General features: G+C 33.3%; 1 protein-coding gene across 6 annotated transcripts in view; it reads left to right on the top strand.

Moving 5' to 3' along the window:
- Positions 1 to 18,649, top strand: part of NPAS3 (neuronal PAS domain protein 3) — a 1,104,268-nt gene that overhangs the window by 125,739 nt on the left and 959,880 nt on the right. For 4 of the 6 annotated variants that reach the window (XM_007472507.2, XM_007472505.2, XM_056820382.1 and 1 more), the window contains exon 2: positions 9,931 to 10,020. The exons of the other annotated variants lie outside the window; for them this stretch is intronic. In XM_007472507.2, the coding sequence (XP_007472569.2) occupies positions 9,931 to 10,020 (90 nt within the window). The remainder of the gene's footprint in view (positions 1 to 9,930; positions 10,021 to 18,649) is intronic. 6 annotated transcript variants of the gene reach the window in all.

Raw genomic sequence — 18,649 nt, 5'->3', positions numbered from 1 at the left:
GAAAATTTCCTTGCTTAGCTCATTACTCAATTTCCTTTAACCTAGAATATTAGTATGGAGAGCAATATGGGAAGAATGAGGGAGTATGATGGTTGGTTGAGTGGAGTCTTGATTCCCCACAGCACATTCAAGAATGAAATAGCTTATCATGCCTAGCTTCCCCTGCCTAGGTATGAAGTTTCTTCAGTTAAGATCAGATCCTGGAGATGGGGATGAGTTAGTGCTAAATACTTGTGCCCTCTGATTTTGGCATGGCCTGCGTCATCTGATGGATCTTTGTTGAGTTTTATGTGCTATGTAGGTATAGAGAAGATGGAATTCAGGATACAAGGCATAATCACTTGGGGGGGGGGTACACTAGGGAACAACTTTGTACCTTTTGCTATATCCATTTTAGTAGGATTTTAATTTTCAGTATAGTATTATACTTTATTTTTCATAATATAAAATGATAATAACTATGTAGTATGCTATCTTTTATAAAACATTTTATCTTCATTTTCTAAGTAGATGTCCACAAAACCCTGTAAAATAGACAGTGCAATTGACATTCCCTCCATTTTACAGGTGAGGAAATATTGGACTCGAAGAGAGGTCAAATGACTTACTTTAAGGTTGCAGAAATGATAAGTGATACAGCCTAGATTTGATCTTAACTTCTCTGACTACAAATCCCTTGTTCTTTCCACTACACTGTTCTATGAGATTTTATATTTTGTTAAAACAAAATGAATTAAAACTTTAATATAATGAAGATCAGAAGGCTCAGCTTTAACAAGATATATATTTGGCTGGCTGTTTGAGGCTAAAACACATCAAGTTAAAGTCTTTAATTTAGGAAAAATACTCTTTGCTCTATATTAAATTGGTATGTACTAATTTTCAAGTCTTTGCACAATATTAGCAACTTAAATATTAGCTTATCTCTAAATCTATGTAATTTTTTCCAATGCAGCATCTTAGTTCACAAGTCTGGTTAATGGCTAGTGGAATTAAATAGATCTTGCAACATATCTTTCAATGTTTTCTTTCTTAATGAGAATTTTACTTTGACTATCATCCATCCATTTCTAGTACCTACCTCCCAGTATCAATCAATCACTCAGTCTGTCTGTCTGTCTGTCTCTTTCTCTCTCTTTGTCTGTCTATCTATCTCTATCTCTCTATCTGCTTTTCTATCTTAGCTTTCTAGTCATCTGGCTATTTTGCAATCTTTTTTTCCTTGAAATGCTTTCAATGATTGTCATTAAGTTGTAGCTAATATTTAGCTACATAAGCTATTATTTAGGACTAAAATATGAAGTTTCCTATAGTTGCATGTCTTAGAGCAGCAATGCTTCTTTGAGACTATGAAATGAATTAAGCCAGGACTTTCTGTAATGTTCTAAATCAATATGCTTTTCTCTTGGTGGGAAAAGCAACAAATTATAGAGACTTAGTTCCAACTGAATTTTAAAAGAACCAAGATTTTCAGCTTATCCACGAAGCAACACAAAACTTGGAAAATAAAAATGGTTCAAAGTTAAATATCAAGTACCTGGTAACTTAGTCATGTATGCTTGATTGAAGTTTAGGTTCATGTATAAATGTGTGGCACACCAGCCATCTCAGGATGGATGCATAATAGAGTCTACTCATCATACTTAATCCTTTAAATATTCCTTTGATTCAGTGTTCAGAATAGTTAATTACCAAAGAGTTGAGAGAGTATTTGAGGCATCATTCATGGCTTAGTGGAAAGAACATGGATGTATAGGAATATAGATTTCAGTCTGAAAGGGATAATGGTCAGCTATTCCAACCTCCTTATTTTTGTAGATGAGGAATTTTAGGCCCAGAGAAGTTTATTGACTTACCCATGATTATACAGCTAAAAAGTGGCAGAGCGGAGATTTTGCAAGATCCTTTAGTTCCAAATTCAGCACTTTCCCCTCAATTCCCTACCACCCCTAGCACTCAAAGCAAAAGACTTTGGTTTGAAACATAGCTACATTACGGAATAACTGTATAGCTTTAGGAAAAAAAAATCCACTTCTTCTTTTTAGTCTTGTTTCCTAATCTTTTAACTTAGGGCATTGGATTAAATTACCTTTAAAAGACCCCTTTTAGATATAAAATACTTTGATTCTCTGGCTCAGACATATGAAAGTCCCATTAAAAAAAAAAAAACTTGGATTCATTACTAGCCAAATAGTTATATTTTACATTAGAAATATAGTTATCTCTGTATGAAAGGATAAACTATGAGAGATTATTTACATTGGAATATCTGCTGCTTGGTCTTGTCCTAACCTTATTCATCTCTTTGAATTTGTGTAGGTCATCCTTGCTGCTAATGATGTATATCTTTCTTATCTCAATATGTTCAAATCATTCTCTTCCTTTAGAATTTGACTATTTAGCAATCATCTCATATAAAATAAAAACAAAAACAGATCCAATTAGAAGAGATAAGAAATTGTGGCCCATTGGAGTTAATCATTACATGTATCTGTCACACCAGGACACTAGCCAAACATTTTTAGCACTAACTAAAAGGCAACAACTTCTTTTTCTATACTTACTTTCCCTAAGGGGGAAAAAAGGGATAGGGCTTAGACCTGTGATATAATTTGTAAAGGGAGATCTCTACTGTGTTGCTCTCCCCTTGCAGGACAATACCTTTTTAATAGTGTTAGATAGTTGCCCAGAACATTGAAAAGTGCCCTGACTTGTTCAAGGTCACAATCTTTGTATCCAAGTTGGGGCTTGATCTCAGGTAGCCTCACTTCAAGGCCAAGTCCTTTTCCACTCCAGCAGCCTTCCTATAAATACCTTTAGTTATTATTCTGCTTAGAGTTGACTATGAAGTACTTATTATGATAATTTGTTTCATAAAGACATAGAAACATAGAGATCAGATGAAGCTTGTTAGGACCAGGAAAATGATTACAAACCTCTGAATCCCAAATTATTTTGAATCCACATTCATGGACATTTCTAGGATTCCTATAGTTCCTGAAGGTACTTTCCCCAGAGTGTTCCAGAATCCTTTACAGAGGCGGGATAAAGAGAAGGAGGGAGAACGAACTTTAATCCCTTATCTCTTGTTACTGATTTGGAGGAATAGAAAATTGTTAAATAGTCAAGCACCTTCTGGTATATCCTTTTACTATATTTTATATTTTTATTTCTTTTATATTATTTTAGCCTAGTAGTTATTTACCTTTCTGACTGTTGTCCAGTCATTCAGTTGTGTCCAACTCTGTGTGACCCCAGCCTTGCTGGTTACCTTACCAGAAGTGGTAAGAATGACAGGAATGTGACAAAGGAATTGAGGAGAGTAACCATTTTGTAGAAGCAGTCAAAGAAAAACAAAGATTATGGATAATGTTCATAATAGCATGCTTTTTAAATTAATGTTACTACTTTATTTGCTTCCTATATTAGACGCTAGTCATTATGAACAGATAGGCCATTAGGAACACAACTGGTCTTCAAGATGAAATTAAAAACAGGGCAGGTAAATCTCTGTTGTGAGAGTCGTGTTTGTCATTTCACATAAGAGACTGTAAAACCAGAAAAACTGAGGTCTCAGGTAAATTGATGCTGTCTATATTTACTTCATAAGAATGTGTCCCAAGCTTGAATCCAACAGTTTTTACCCATCTATACATTTTTGAGTAAGTCTATTAAATTCCTCAATTTCCTAATCTATAAAATGGGAGAAGTTGGATCAGATACCATCTTTACCCTTCCGGATATAAATCCTTTAAATCTGTGATACTATATGATTGAATCTAGAGCTAAATTGTGATACGAGACAAGATTTTTTAAACAGCCTAGCTTTTTTTCTTTTAAAAATGTTGATACTTTTTTTTCATCATCTCTATTCCCTCTTTTCCTTTCCCAATCCCAGAGAACTTTATCATATAACAAAGGGAAAAAGAAAGAATAGTAGTTCAAGAACAACTAAACAACATATCAAAACAGTCTGATACTTTATGCAGTATTCTGTTTCTATAGCTTTCCATATCTTTAAGAAGCAAGGGAAGTATCATCTCATATTTCTTCTTTGGGGGGCAAGTTTAGTCATAATTTCATAGCATTGTTTTGATTGTTTTATTGTTCTTTCCATATGCTTTCATACAATCACTGTATATATTTTTTTCTGGTTCTGTTTACTATAATCTGCTTTGTATCATTTCTTATAAATCCTCCCACACTTCTCTGTATTCATCATATTTGTTGTTTCTTATAGAACACAAATATTCCAATTATATTTATATAGCACAACTTGCTTAGTTATTCACCAATTGAGAGAGAAATACATTGTTTCTGATTGTTTCTATAAAAAGTTCCATTGCTGAGCTGGTGAGATTCACCGAAGTGTTGTTTTTTTAAACATCTGAAAACTTATTAGGTCTTTCTTCTTTATACACCAAAGTTCACTTTCATTATATAGCATTCATTACCCTACACAAATAGGTTGCCGCTATAACCCCACAAAGAGCCAAGGATGAAAAACTTTGGTTGATGATTCATGGACATCAGCCAGAATAGCTTCTTCCTTCCTTCCTTCCTTCCTTCCTTCCTTCCTTCCTTCCTTCCTTCCTTCCTTCCTTCCTTCCTTCCTTCCTTCCTTCCTTCCTTCCATCCTTTCTTCCTTCTTTTCTTCCTTTCTTCCTTCCTCTTTCTTTCTTTCTTTCTTTCTTTCTTTCTTTCTTTCTTTCTTTCTTTCTTTCTTTCTTTCTTTCTTTCTTTCTTTCTTTCTTTCTTTCTTTCTTTCTTTCTTTCTTTCTTTCTTTCTTTCTTTCTTTCTTTCTTTCTTTCTTTCTTTCTTTCTTTCTTTCTTCCTTTCTTCCTTTCTTCCTTTCTTTCTTCCTTTCTTTCTTCCTTTCTCTCTCTCTCTTCCTTCCATCCTTCCTTCATTATTTCTCTCTCTCCCTTCCCTTCCCTTTTCCTCCCCTTCTCTCCTCTCCCCTCACACCCCTTTTCTTTCCTTCCCTTCCCTTCCCTGAAAATTCCCTGACACTGAAATTTATCATTTTAAAGATTTGTCTGGATACTTAGAGGTTAGGTAACTTGTTCAGAATCTTACAGCTATTATGTGTTAGAGGTAGAAGTTGAACCTGGCACTTACTGATTCAGAGGACAACTCAGTAGCCACTATTTAAATTGCTTTTTAAGTGTCTTGTAAAGCACTATGAACATGAAAAGCCAAAAATACTACTGGTTCCTTTTAGTCAGTGAACCATTGATTCTATTTGTGATGAGTTTAAGTGAAAACATTTTTGTCCCTCCAATCACTTTTCCTATGGTGAAAGAGATGTTAAAGGAAAAAGAAACAATGAAATAACCACTGCTCCATCCAAAAAAAATCCTTATAATTGAAAATTGAAATTTTTTTGGAGGAGGAATTTATTTTGTAAAAAAAAGCAAATAAAATAAAGGTGTATTCAACAAGATTTAAGCTGAATTAGCCAAACTAGATTGCACATATCTCTCAGCAGATAACAATGTATAACATGTGATAGGTATAGAGAATGTTTTTTGGAAGGCTCAACCAATTAAAAAATACCAACTGTTTTCATTTCACAGTGTTTACCCCCCCCCCTTTTTTTTTTCCAGAAAAGGTGACTCAGTATCATTTAAACCCTTGTTTGTGGGGAAAGTAAAACAATTTCAATAAAAAATCTTTAGGAGTATTCTGTTAGGTTATCTTATCTGTTAAACATTTTAAAAAACTTGTCCTGTTGATGCAGAACAGGGATGTCTTAACAATAATAATAAAACAAATGATAATATCAATAGTTGGTATTTATATAAGGCTTTAAGGTCTGTAATGCCCTTTATACATTTTCTCCCATTCTATCCTTACAACATTTTAGGAGCTAGGTACTATTTTAATCCCAATTAACAAACTAGGAAACTAAGGTTAGGAGAAATATGAAGGACTTTCTATGGGTAAGTGAGGACAGATTTGAACTCAAGTCTTCCTGGCTGGAGGTCCAAGCACTTTAAATACAATGCATAATTGAGCTGCTGACCTTGGTTAATCAGTTAGACTGCTATTACATCTCAAAGGGCTTTATTATAAATTCGAAAAAATCCAACCAAAATTATTAAGCATAATTATTTTTGGTTAAGTAAAATTGCTTAAAATATCTTAAAAACGTGTGTCTTAGTAGTACTCACAGGATTATTGAAAAGTACTATTAATATATGACCAGTGAGCTTCCTAAAAGGAACTTGAATCCTTTCAATAGGCATACTCTAAGAGGATGTTCAGTGGTGATGCATTTTCTCTCCTTACGGTCCTGGTCCTGCGGGTTCAACTCTCATGCTGACTTAATTGTTGGCTTCTGTTTTGCAATGATACTGCCAGCAAGAAGGTCAGTTTGTGCCAAATTTGCCACAGGAAATAACTCACTTTGCTAGGAACCCTGCAATAAACTGAGTACAGCAGGGTGAGTTCATGGTGATCTATCACTTCCGACTTTTTGCCTGTGATTCAGAATTTGCTTGCTTTTGTGACTTTTAAGTCAGTAATTTACATCCCCCCCCATACCTTTTGTGGTTTAATATCTTACTTATCACTGAAAACCAGGGTCCAGTTAGTTAAGGTTCCAGTTGAACGTGAAATGCGACTTTCTAAGCTTGTCATGCATCAAACTGTTATGGCTTGCAATTGTTTAAAAAAATTCATTTTGTTATGAACTAGCCTGTTTTCAACTGGGCTGTTCAGAGATGGATTGCTTTCTGGAGTTTTTGACAGGTGTAATTGTTAAGGCGTCATCTGGTCTTGTTTGCACAAAATACATTTTAGCCAACTGTAGGACTTGCCCGCTAATCTTTCTCACATCATTCCATTCTTTGCTTGCCACTAGACAAATCCCCTGTTATTTGACCAGATGGTGGAAAATCCATTCTCATGATAAGTTGCTTCTAGTTTGCATTTAGATTACCTGCAAAAATGGAACAATTTACTACTCTGCCTCTAACCATCTCTTTCCTCCTTTTTTCCCTTAGTTTGACTTCTTGTAACTAATTATTTAAATTCTGCCCTGTGAGTTAAAATTAGTCATAGCTTACATGTTTCACATGTATGTAAATGCACTTAAGTCCTACCTCAAGCTGCATGATGGGTCCATCTAGAGATGAAGTGACATGTAGGGATGGGAAAATGGCTTATTGGATGCTCAAATGCAGCAGTTCATAATAGTTTCAAAATTGAAAGGCATATTTGAACTTTTTTTTCCTGAAAGAAAGTATTTAACCTTTAAAACAAAATCCAGTGAAGAAATGCATATGACAGATAGGGAGGGGATAGCATGCTAGACTAAGGGATTTGGGGTACAAAATATTAAGTAAAGGTGACTTGGTGGAAGCGGGAGCTAGTTCATACAGATGTTTGGGCTGCTGGATTTTTATCCTAGCAATTTCATTGAACTGGATGCAAACTAAAATTTCCTTATAACCTTTTGTGCTGTGAACAAAAGGGCAGTTTTACCTTGTCCCAAAGCTCTCCAGAGTAAGTTGGTTTTCTAGCTATTCAGAATGAAACTAATATGAGGTGGGTGTTAACCACTTCAAATTGATCATACTCAAATACTCTTCAGTTCTTTAATTTTTAATGTAGGTGCAAAATACAAGAAATCAATTTGAAAGCATAAAATGACATAAAATAGAAATATAGTTTGAGTACCTAGAGTAAATAGGCAGTAGGCAATCTGATCTCAGACCCAATCATTTAAAATATTTTTTCTAGCCTTTATATCTGCTGACACTGCTGGCATCATATGTTAGAGTATAAGTTTAAAGGATTCATTTAGGTGCAGTTAAAGTAGAAAATTAATTTTTTTCAGGTGGAACCTATTATTACATCTAATAAACCTGCCTGTAAACTAGCACTTCATTTCAAACTCATTTCTTATTTCTTGGTTTTTCTTATCAGCTTTATAATAAAATACCATATGTGCTCATGTAAAGATTTGAAATTCCAGTGAAAGTTAATGAGCATGGTGGAGCTTACGTTATAGCACTGAGCAGAACAGTGTAATCAACATAGATCTTAAAATCAACCTTATTAATGAGGGGCAAACATTTTACTGTAAATTCAACTGCTTGACTGCCATTGGCTTTGAAGACAGCTAAAAGCTAAGCAGCAATTGAACAGTATTCTCAGAATATATAAAGAATAATTTTAATTACAAGATTGGTAAATGGAATATTAAATTTTATTTAAAAATTTTGTATGGTCATAGATTTAGAGCTGTAAGGGACCTTGGAAGTTATTGAGTCCTATGTACTCATTTTACAAATGGGAAATTTGAGGCCCAATGAGGTTAAGTGACTTGGCTAAGAACACAGAGGTAGTGTTTGAAGTGAAATTCAAAATCAGGTCTTTCTAACTCTAGTTTCCTCCCTCTTCCCATCATGCCACATTTTTGATACTTCTATTTTTTAAAAAAATATTATCAGAAGAGGTATTATGTATTATAAAATATTAAGCAAATGTATACTTAACATCTATGTAAAAAATCCAACCTGTTCATTGCAGAATTTATCAGTTTATTACCTTATCTCAGTTTATGCAGAACATTATAAAACTTTGACAATGCTAGAACTCATAATTAAGAAGTTATTAAAATATGAATTGTATTAAGAAAAATTTTAGATAAAATATCAGCTTTTTCGAAGGAATGATATTTGAGCTTAATGCCTGGTACCCTCATTCATAATGTATTTTAACTAAATTATTTCCCATCCCTTTTCAAAATAGAATATTTTAGAGTATTAAAATGAATGTCTTTTACTACTCCCAAAGGCTAGAGTTTCTTTTTGGAAGAAAAGATGTTTTTCATTCTTTTTTTCTCCCTTCCTTTTTCTCTCCCTCTTCTCTCCCTCCCTCCGTCCCTCCATCCCTCCATCCCTCCCTCCCTCCCTTCCTCCCTTCCTTCCTCCCTCCCTCCCTCCCTCCCTCCCTTCCTTCCTTCCTTCCTTCCTTCCTTCCTTCCTTCCTTCCTTCCTTCCTTCCTTCCTTCCTTCCTTCTTTCCTTCCTTCCTTCCTTCCTTCCTTCCTTCCTTCCTTCCTTCCTTCCTTCCTTCCTTCCTTCCTTCCTTCCTTCCTTCCTTCCTTCCTTCCTTCCTTCCTTCCTTCCTTCCTTCCTTCCTTTCTTCCTTCCTTCCTTCCTTCCTTCCTTCTTTCTTTCTTTCCTTCCTTCCTTCCTTCCTACCTTCCTTCTCCTTCTGCATTTTAATGTATCAAAAAACTTACAAATAAAAGTCTGGGCTTTCTTTTCGTAAGAATGCAAAAACTATGCGATTTGTCTTTTATCATAGAGCCAAATTGTGGTAATAGACTTTTCTCAAGTGTCTGGTAATATGTAATAATCTTTTATTCCCTTTAGATGTTCTATTTTAATACTTAACTTCTAATTTATATCATGTTTTCTCTTGCATGTTATTTCCAATCCTATTTGGAAGTAGGCTTATTATAAGTCTGATATTTAAACTCAGAGATATTGACTTGCCTCCTATTCTATTGATAAATTATAATCATCTGGGTAGAGTGATGTATTCTTGAATTCATGACAAATTGGTAACTTCTAGAGCAATAAAGGCATTGGTTTTAAAATAATTTGGATAGTAATCCCTTGAATGGTGTAAATTGCTGATTAAGTTTTGGGCCATATACATTTCTTTACCTCTTTCACTGTTACCATTTTGAGGCAAAAAGAAATTGATTTTGATGGAAAACTGAAAAAGTACAGATTTCTAAAGGTGAAAGTTTCTGTTCTTGGGTGTATGTGCACATTGCAATTGTGTGTAGAGCTCAAAACTGTAAAGAAGCAAAATTTATTAAATTTCAACATACTTATTGTCCTGCATTCCAGTTGACTGTAGAGAATCTCTAGTCATGTCTATCTGTTTTTGATACCTCTACAGAATAACTGTCCAGCATCCTCTGCCCAACCAATCAGAATGTAGGAAAATCTACAGATATGACGGCATCTACTGTGAATCTACCTACCAGAAGTATGTTGAAATCTTTGTGAGTCTTTTCTCTGGCTCGTGCATCAGTACTTGTGGTTGCCAGCTATTCAAACATATACATGTATTGAAACCTTATTTTTCTCTGATTAAATGGGAAAAAGACAAATCAAAGAAAAAAGTACCTCTAAAACCAAGCTAGAAAAAATGTTAATTCTTTTGAAATTATGCTAAAAGTTTTTTTAAATGACTTTATTAAAGCTCTTAGGTAAGCTGCTGTATATTGCAATAAACAAGTACTTATATGCAAGAAAATCTAGGCAAAATACAGTGCACAGGTGCTTCGCATCTTAGGGATTTGAAAGGTGTGTTATGTATAAATTAGCTGTCACTTTTTTTCAATCCTGTAATGGAATGATGAGTTGTAATTTGCATAATCCTTTAAGAAGTCAAATTATACTGTCATGTAGCAGACTTAACATGCTAGCTAAGATTTCATAGCTTTGCAGCTAATTAGTATGTACCTTATAGGACAGTTAAATTGAAGATGAGTCCTCTTGCTTTGCAGTCTTTTGCCTTTGTCCGTTATTTAACAGAAACTGCATTGTTAGTAACAGGCTGTTATAAGTATTGTAGAAGAAAGTATCCTGGATAGGAGGAATAAAAGGCATTTTAATATAATATAGTTTGACTTTTATTGCCTTTGCTGTGGGAAAAGTTTTTTTTTTCTTTTAGCATAATCCAGATTAGATTTTTGAGAACAGCAATGATCTCTAATTTATCCTTATATCCCTCTCCATGGTATTTAAGATAGAGTATTGGGCATAGTGAATATTTGATAAATCTTTGTGGAATTGACTATAATTCTAGATGAGATTGAGATTTTTCTAGAATCATTAAGAAATTCTTAAAGCCAAGTGTGAACAGTTATGGTATTGACAGCTTAAAATAATTATGTAAACGAAGTCATCATTATAACTATCACTTGCTAATTTTTATGTTTTTATATATATATATCACTATTTCAATCTTCATATTCATATTAACATGTCTGGTTCCACAGTTTGTTTTTAAAAGGTTGATTTTTTTCTTGAAGAGTGTTTCTTTATTGATAGTTGATATGAAGAATTGATTTGACCATAGAGTGTAATCTGTTGGGTTCTCATTTCATTTCTCCTCTGTCCTCTCAATTTCCATTTTCTCTATAGATTTTTTTGTTTTTGTTTTGTTTTATTGTTGTATTCTGTCCTTTAAAGTAACCAAGAAAGCCAATGAGGACTTTTACTCTCAAAGGGCACAGAAGATAGTTTGTTATGTTGGACATAAGGAAAAAATTAGATCTGATTTGTTTAGATCTGAGAATTTCATTGTGCCTTTAATAACTTATTCACTATGAGTTTTATTTCTTGATATTCTCTTGTCTAATGAACACTTTTCTCTTCATTTATAACTGTTTGAATTACATTGTAAACTTCCTTCATTTTAAGCCTAATATATACAAATGTGTTGTTGTTTGTATACATACACAATCTATACATGTGAATGCATGCATGTGTATATGTATACATGTGTGTATATACATGCTTTGTGTATCTATACATAGAAATATATGAATACATATGCATGCAGGTAGATAGACAGACAGATAGTTTGATAGGTAAATAGATAAACAGATAGACATAATCTTAGTTATCTCTCAATTGCTTTTCATTCATTCTTCAGCTTCCAGGCATTTTTGATTGATGTACTTAGACTAACTGCCCATATCTAAATACAGATATTTTGCAAAGGCTATTCAACAAGAAGTTCAATGTATCTCTCCCTTTTGAGCAGTGTTGGTCTATTGTAGACCATTTTAGTCATTGTGGACTTTGTTCAATTGCAAAGTAGCTCATAGTGCTGACATTTGTTTCAGGCTTGGAGGTTATTTGGTTATTTGGTGTCAATGACTGAGGCAAGATTGTCAGGACTTTGCTACCACTGAAGTCACTTTAACCCTGGGGATCATCCCTAGGGATTGCTCTTCAGGAGCTAGTATTCTTTGTAGTCAAAGTAGACACAGTAGGTAGCACAGCTGTGACTGTCAGGGATGAGAGTCTTTGGGGGGATATTCATAACGAAGAAATATTGGCAAATAAATGATGAAGAAGGGGAGAAAATCCCCAAGATGTTAAATCAGAGCAGTGTCACTGAGATGATTAATAGTGTTGAGTATTTTTCTGATTCTGCTCATTTGAATTGTCTTGAAACTATAGTATACATTTAATGATTCCTATAAAAAGCTTGTGGCTAATTGAGCATATGAAAGAAAATAGGTATTAGATCAAAATGTGTGTGTATGAAGTTGAGCTATTTACTTAACAGACATCTTTGAATGAGAAATCTGGAATTGATACCTACCTTACCTAGAAGTTATTTTTATTATTTTTATAACTGTTGTTATTTATCTTAGATAACCTTTTTTTACTACAGGACTAAAAGTATTTTTTTAAAATAGATAATTATCTTTTTTAACACCCTTGGGAATAGGATATTACAAATAAGAATGAGTAATAAATTTCCAAAACTCAATTTCAAAAACCTTAAATCAGCCCAACAAAATCCCAACAGCCATAGACCAGACTGTCATCAAAGAGAGCAATCATGGTTATCACTGAAAGTTCTCAGTTAATTTCTCCTAGGCATTAAGGTGAAAGTAGACAGGAACCTATGATGGTTGCTCTTTTGTCTCAAGTTAATCATGGCTGCTATGGTTCTATAGAATGTTTACATTTTATTGTGAAACACTACTTTTCTTGTAACAAAATTAGATCATCAGTTGTGTATAGAGTTCAGTGTTCATATAATTATAAATTCTTAAAATTATTAGGCTAATTTCATTTCAGTGCTAAGAAATTTTACAACTAACAAAATCACTGTTTCAAAATAAGCCATCATCATTTTATCATTTCATAATATTGTAAACACTTTTGTTAGATGCCATACAAAACCATTAAAAATACTTCCTTTTGTGATTATGAACTTTCTCACATAAGGAAGAATTGTTAGGCTTGCAAACATCATAAATTTATTTTGAACCAAAATATCACCAAGTAATATAGTTCAGGTATTCTCTCTCTACGAATTCCATCTACTCATCTCCATTTTTCTCCCAAAGCTTGTTTACATCAATACTTTAATAGTATAATTTCATAAAGAGATTTTTGGTCAGATGAGAGAATAAAAAAACAAAAGGTCATTAGCTATTCATTATATATGAACAAAGTAGATATTTTTAAAATAGCATTTCCTTTTTGATGGATTGCATAGTCAGTATGCTCTAAATTATACTCCAAATACATTTTTTTTAAATTAAGGAACAATTACTGAGTTTCAACTTTGGTGGGCAACTATGAAGAACAAGAGGCTAGAAATTTAGGAGAAGATATGAGAAAATTAAATATCCTACAATGTAGGTACAAAACTGTTGGTCAATTATCATTATTAAGTATCTTATGAGTTCTAGGCAGTGGTAAACATTGGAGATACAAAGAAAAAGGAAAAGCCAGTCCCTACTCTCAAGAAACTCTCAGCCAGTTATAAAAACATATGAAATATTCATTTTATGTCAGTATATGTGGATATCCAACATGGTTACAGTGAGATTAAGCTCTCAATTTCTTGATAGTGAGTGACCCTTTGCAACTAAGTGAGAGAAACTTTTAAGGTAGAAGACATTTTGAGGAAAGACTCTTTGGCATAATGGTAGAGGACTGGGCTGGGAGTCATTAGAATTACATTCTTGCTCTAGCTTTGCCAATAAGTGTCTTAGTAATGTTGAACAAGTCACCTACACTCTCTTAACTCTGGTCATTTTATCTAATGAGGGGGTGAGATTAGACAATTGTTATTATATCTCCCAAACCTAAAAAATATATTAATTGTAATTTAAAGACAGATAGAAATTAATAGTTCAGAGGGAAAAGATTGCACAAAGCATGTGGAGAGAAAGATGTATAATAGCAGGTAGAAAGATTTGCCTTAAGTATTGAGCAGTGGAGTTTAATAATAAAGTAATAGAAGTAAGTGATTGACTACTTGGGTAAAATGTTGATAAAAAAATTCTCAAAGCCAATGATCAAAATTTAGACCAAATGAAGAATTCTGAGTGGAAACACAATGTTAAATCCATAAGAAACTTTAGGGTTTAGCTGGTCCAGTTTCTTCATTTTACAGATGATGAAATTGAGGCCAGAAGAGAAGTGACTTGCCCAGGATCCTACAGTGAATTAGCGAGCCAGGACTAACACCCAGATTTTTCCACTGCACTTTTACACTGGATCATGCCTCCTTCCTAGTGAGGAAATATAACAAAATGTATGAAATCATTGAAGTGGCATGTAAGAATGACTTTATAGAGCAATTTATGTCAGAAAATGGTTAGAAGAGTTAGGACCCAAGAGGGAGATGAATACCCACACCTGCACACACATATACTATATGAATCTGTATATAATAATATATGGATGGGTGGATAAATATATATATATATATGTATATATATTTCTATATAATGGGCTTATATGACATATATACATACATATATATGAATGTACATATTCATATGGTTGTACATATATGTAGATGCATAAATATATACACACTTATCCTTAGACAAAATTTTGAGGCTCTCCGTTACCTCTTCCCCATTAAATCCCCTTTATTCACTTTTCAATTCCATTAAACACTTTACATCCTCCTCAGGCTACAGGCATCTAGATGTGTTAGTATGTAGAATATTGCACCTCAGATTAGGAAGACCAGAGTTCAAATTCAGTTTCAGACACTGACAACCTGTGTGATCCTGGATAACTCTTTGAATGTCTATCTGTCTCTGCTTCCTCATCTGTAAAATTAGAATAATAATAGCATCTTCTTCCCATTATTCTTATAAGGTTGAAATTGAGATAATATTTGCTAAAGCACTCTGCAACTCTTAAAGTGCAGTATAAATGTTAGCCATCACCTTTGGTGGCTGCAGTGGTCTTTGTCCCACTGTCCTACTGTAACTTATTCTTGCAATTTATAAACCTAAACTTCAGTAAGTTGTTGAGGGTTAATGGTTTTTGCTATTCTTCTTCTTAAGGTTGCATGAATTTTAAGAGGAGATTGCAGAATAAAGCACATCCAGACCAAACAAATGATTCCATGATTGTAGTTTTAGGCACTCTGGAAAATAGTTTTGAGCAAAGGTCAGTTTTTAGGTACCATTAAAATCTTTCTAGATGGACAGCATTTTTGAATGCCTCATTAGTAGTTATTAGCTTTGACATAGAAAAAAATAATCTAGTTATGGAAACATAAAGGAAGAATTGGATTAAAAAATTAAAAGTGAAGTGTCAGCAAGATTTGATCAGATGATGAAACAAAGAAAAGTCTGAATTGAAGGAAGAAGGGGACATTTAAGAGGATAGTGATGAAGGTATAAGGTCTACCAGGAGAGGAAACAGGGCCCATGCTTAATCAGAAATTGAAGCCAGGCAATAGGCTAAGGAAACAGACAGTTGTGTTGAATGCAAAAGAGAGGTCAAGGAGGATGCATTTGCACCAGTGAATTCATTTAAGGATTGCTTTAGCCTGATCTGATTGATTGATGGTTATGCTATAGGCTTCTTATCCAAATTGAGTAATTTATGCCTGTTGTGTTTAGATCAGTAAATAGCCAAGTATCGAGGGGAAGAGGAAGAAATACATAATGAACTTGAGAAAGAACTCTAAATGAATCTGTATGTTAAATAGATACCAAACTTTGCAGCAAGAAATGCTTCAAGCATTTCAATATCTAATTTAATTCCTATTTTCAAGTGATGTCTTTGAGGCATCTTTCTGGGCAGTTTTTACTAGTTTACCTCAATCAATTCTAAAGCCAAAGAAGATATTTTGACAGGAAATTACCTGGGTATTGTAACTTAGATGCAATGGATGGCTCCAAAGTTAATTATTTAGGGTCATAATCACTCATTTTAAGTGAGTCAAGTAATGTGATATGATGTCATTCTTTATTCCTCTTTATAAAATTTCCTTTATATTCCACTTAAACTTAAAAACTTGGAATTCACTTATTTTATACATACAAACAATTTCTATTTAAAAATTTGTTTGAAACTTTTTGTAAAGTAGTTAACTGTTTAATTGGTCAATATGTAATTGAATACTGCTATTGTTCAATAACTGTGGTACTAGGGTATAAGATACTCCTCTCCTCCATTTCTTCCCTCATCCAATAAAATTCTAGAGAAACAAATATCAGGGAGCAAAATTGAGCAAGCATAGGCAGCATAGTTTATTGAGAAAGCAGATTAACTGGCTTCATAAATTTTCATTTTAAAATAAAAGAAGTATTCAGAATCTTCCAAGAATAAGTTGTTAACAAAACATCTGCAACATAACAGTATATGGGAACTCTGGGAAACTGGACGATATTTTTTTAAGTGAAAGTGGAGGTAAGGAACAACAAAGTTACAGTGAACCTTTATAGTCATATTGCAAAAGATTCTATTAAATGACAGACCAAGTAACTTCAGAAAGACAATCATAAATGACATTTGTTATTGGTAACTTACATTACATAAGGATGAGCTATAACACATATTATGCTACCATATGTAAACCAGAAATTTAATTAATATTGTTCCATTGTTGTTCTGAGTTGATTTTCTAATATACTCTTAGAAGCAAAATCTAGACTTCAACAAATTATGAGTGAGGCTCTCAATCTTTGAATACCAAGTGTACTTTTTTTGGGGGGGAGGAGAGTCCAGTTTTCATCCCAGAATCAGCATTAGTATCATTGTCAAAGGAAACAAAAGATAAATCTCAATCCTTGCAATATTTTGGATGAGCCCTTTTATTACTCTTTCATTGAATTGGCACCTGTAAAATGGGAACAATAAATTTGTCCCTAAAGAGATTAACTTAATCACAATAGAAATAGATGATGAAGCCAGTCCAGGTCTGCAGAAGAAAAAATTAGCCATCAGAAATATGATTATTTTTATCTTTATTATTACAACTAATTTCAATTTAATGGAAAATGGGAGAAAATCATCTTAATTCTATTTAGAATCTTACTTAAGTCATGTATTTGAAGATGTAAAAATTGATTTGTATTCAGGGGCTCTTCTATGAGAAATTGTATTTTTATACCTTGAAAAAGGAAATTTGAGATGAGGATTTGCTTCAAATTTAGGACAAGGTTAAATATAACTTGATTTATGACAAGCGCTTAGAAATAGTGTGAAAGTGTTATTTGTATGCAAAGTCTTCTAGCCTGGATTGTTGATAAAAAGGCTGCACATATAATGCTCATCCAACACAAAAAATATATCAGACCTTCCCCTTTATGATGAGAAAATAGATTATTTTCCCATAGTACAGCAACCAAATAAAATAACTTGGTTAACACCAAGGGGAAGACTGTTCTTTCATTCTTTATTCTTCCATTCCATGCACTGTATAATATTAATTAGGTATACTTAGCTTGTTTGGTTATTTGTTTTTGCCATTTTATCAGTAGATGAATAAGTCACAGTTCTTAGCATATAGTAAGTTCTCTAAATATTATTTTGAACTGAATGAGGTGAAATCTCAATATTGGCTAAATGACCTATATTAAATACAGTTATTAAGGCTTAACTTTTATAAATTTAAGCTACTCAAGTATAGGGGCTATGTCTTCTGTGTTTATATAATAAATAAATGAATAAATATTTTTCCTCCAGATATGAATTGTTATTCTGATTTCTAAGTCACCAAAGACTTCTGAGTCCCTAAGCTCAGTTCATATGGAAAACAGAAGTTGTACAAGAATGACTCTAATAGTGAAGCACACTTGACTGAATTGGGTCAAGACAGCTGCCTGCAATTAAAGTTGGCTTTGGTCTCTAAAAACAAGATAGATTATTATAATGAAAAATGTAAATCATAACTTTATATTTGGAAAAGAAGTCATTGTCCAGTACAACAATGTAGTTTATTGGTGAGGAAGCTGAGACTCATGAAGGTTAACATACTTGTCCAAGGTCATACAAATTTAGTAGCAGAATCAAGATTTGAACCAAGTCTTTGAAAATCCTTTCCCTCTTTTTTTTTTAAACTCTTGTCTTCTGCCTTAGAATTGAGACTAAATATCAGTGCAAGGGAGAAATGCAGTAAGGGCTAGGCATTTGGGATTAGCCTAGGGTCAGACTGATAGGACCTGTCTGTAGCCAGATTTCCCTCTTATTTTTAAAGAAAAATTTCCCTAAACTTGCCAAAGATAATCAAACACGAATATTTACATATTCAGAAAAGAACAGAAAAAAGGATCAAATATTAAACTATAAATCTCTACCAAGTTTAACTTAAAAAAAAATTGAATTCAGCATGGCAATTCCTCCACTGTGCACTTATCTGTTTCTTCTGAACTCCCTTTGCTCTCTTTTACTTATTTAATCAATTCATTTCTTTTTTCCTTTTTATCTCAAATATCACAATCACTAACCCCTCCCTCATTTACCTTTCCCATAGAAAACTAAAGTTTAAGAATTCCACTACTTTCCACTGGCTCCTTCCATCTGAGTATGTCAATGTAGATTAATATTTTTGATTGAATATAAATAAGAATGTTGCAGAGGTCTGTGTCAGTGCCATTTGA

The sequence above is a fragment of the Monodelphis domestica genome, chromosome 1, assembly GCF_027887165.1.
Source record: "Monodelphis domestica isolate mMonDom1 chromosome 1, mMonDom1.pri, whole genome shotgun sequence".
Taxonomy (NCBI): domain Eukaryota; kingdom Metazoa; phylum Chordata; class Mammalia; order Didelphimorphia; family Didelphidae; genus Monodelphis; species Monodelphis domestica.
This window is presented reverse-complemented; position numbering and strand designations above follow the sequence as displayed.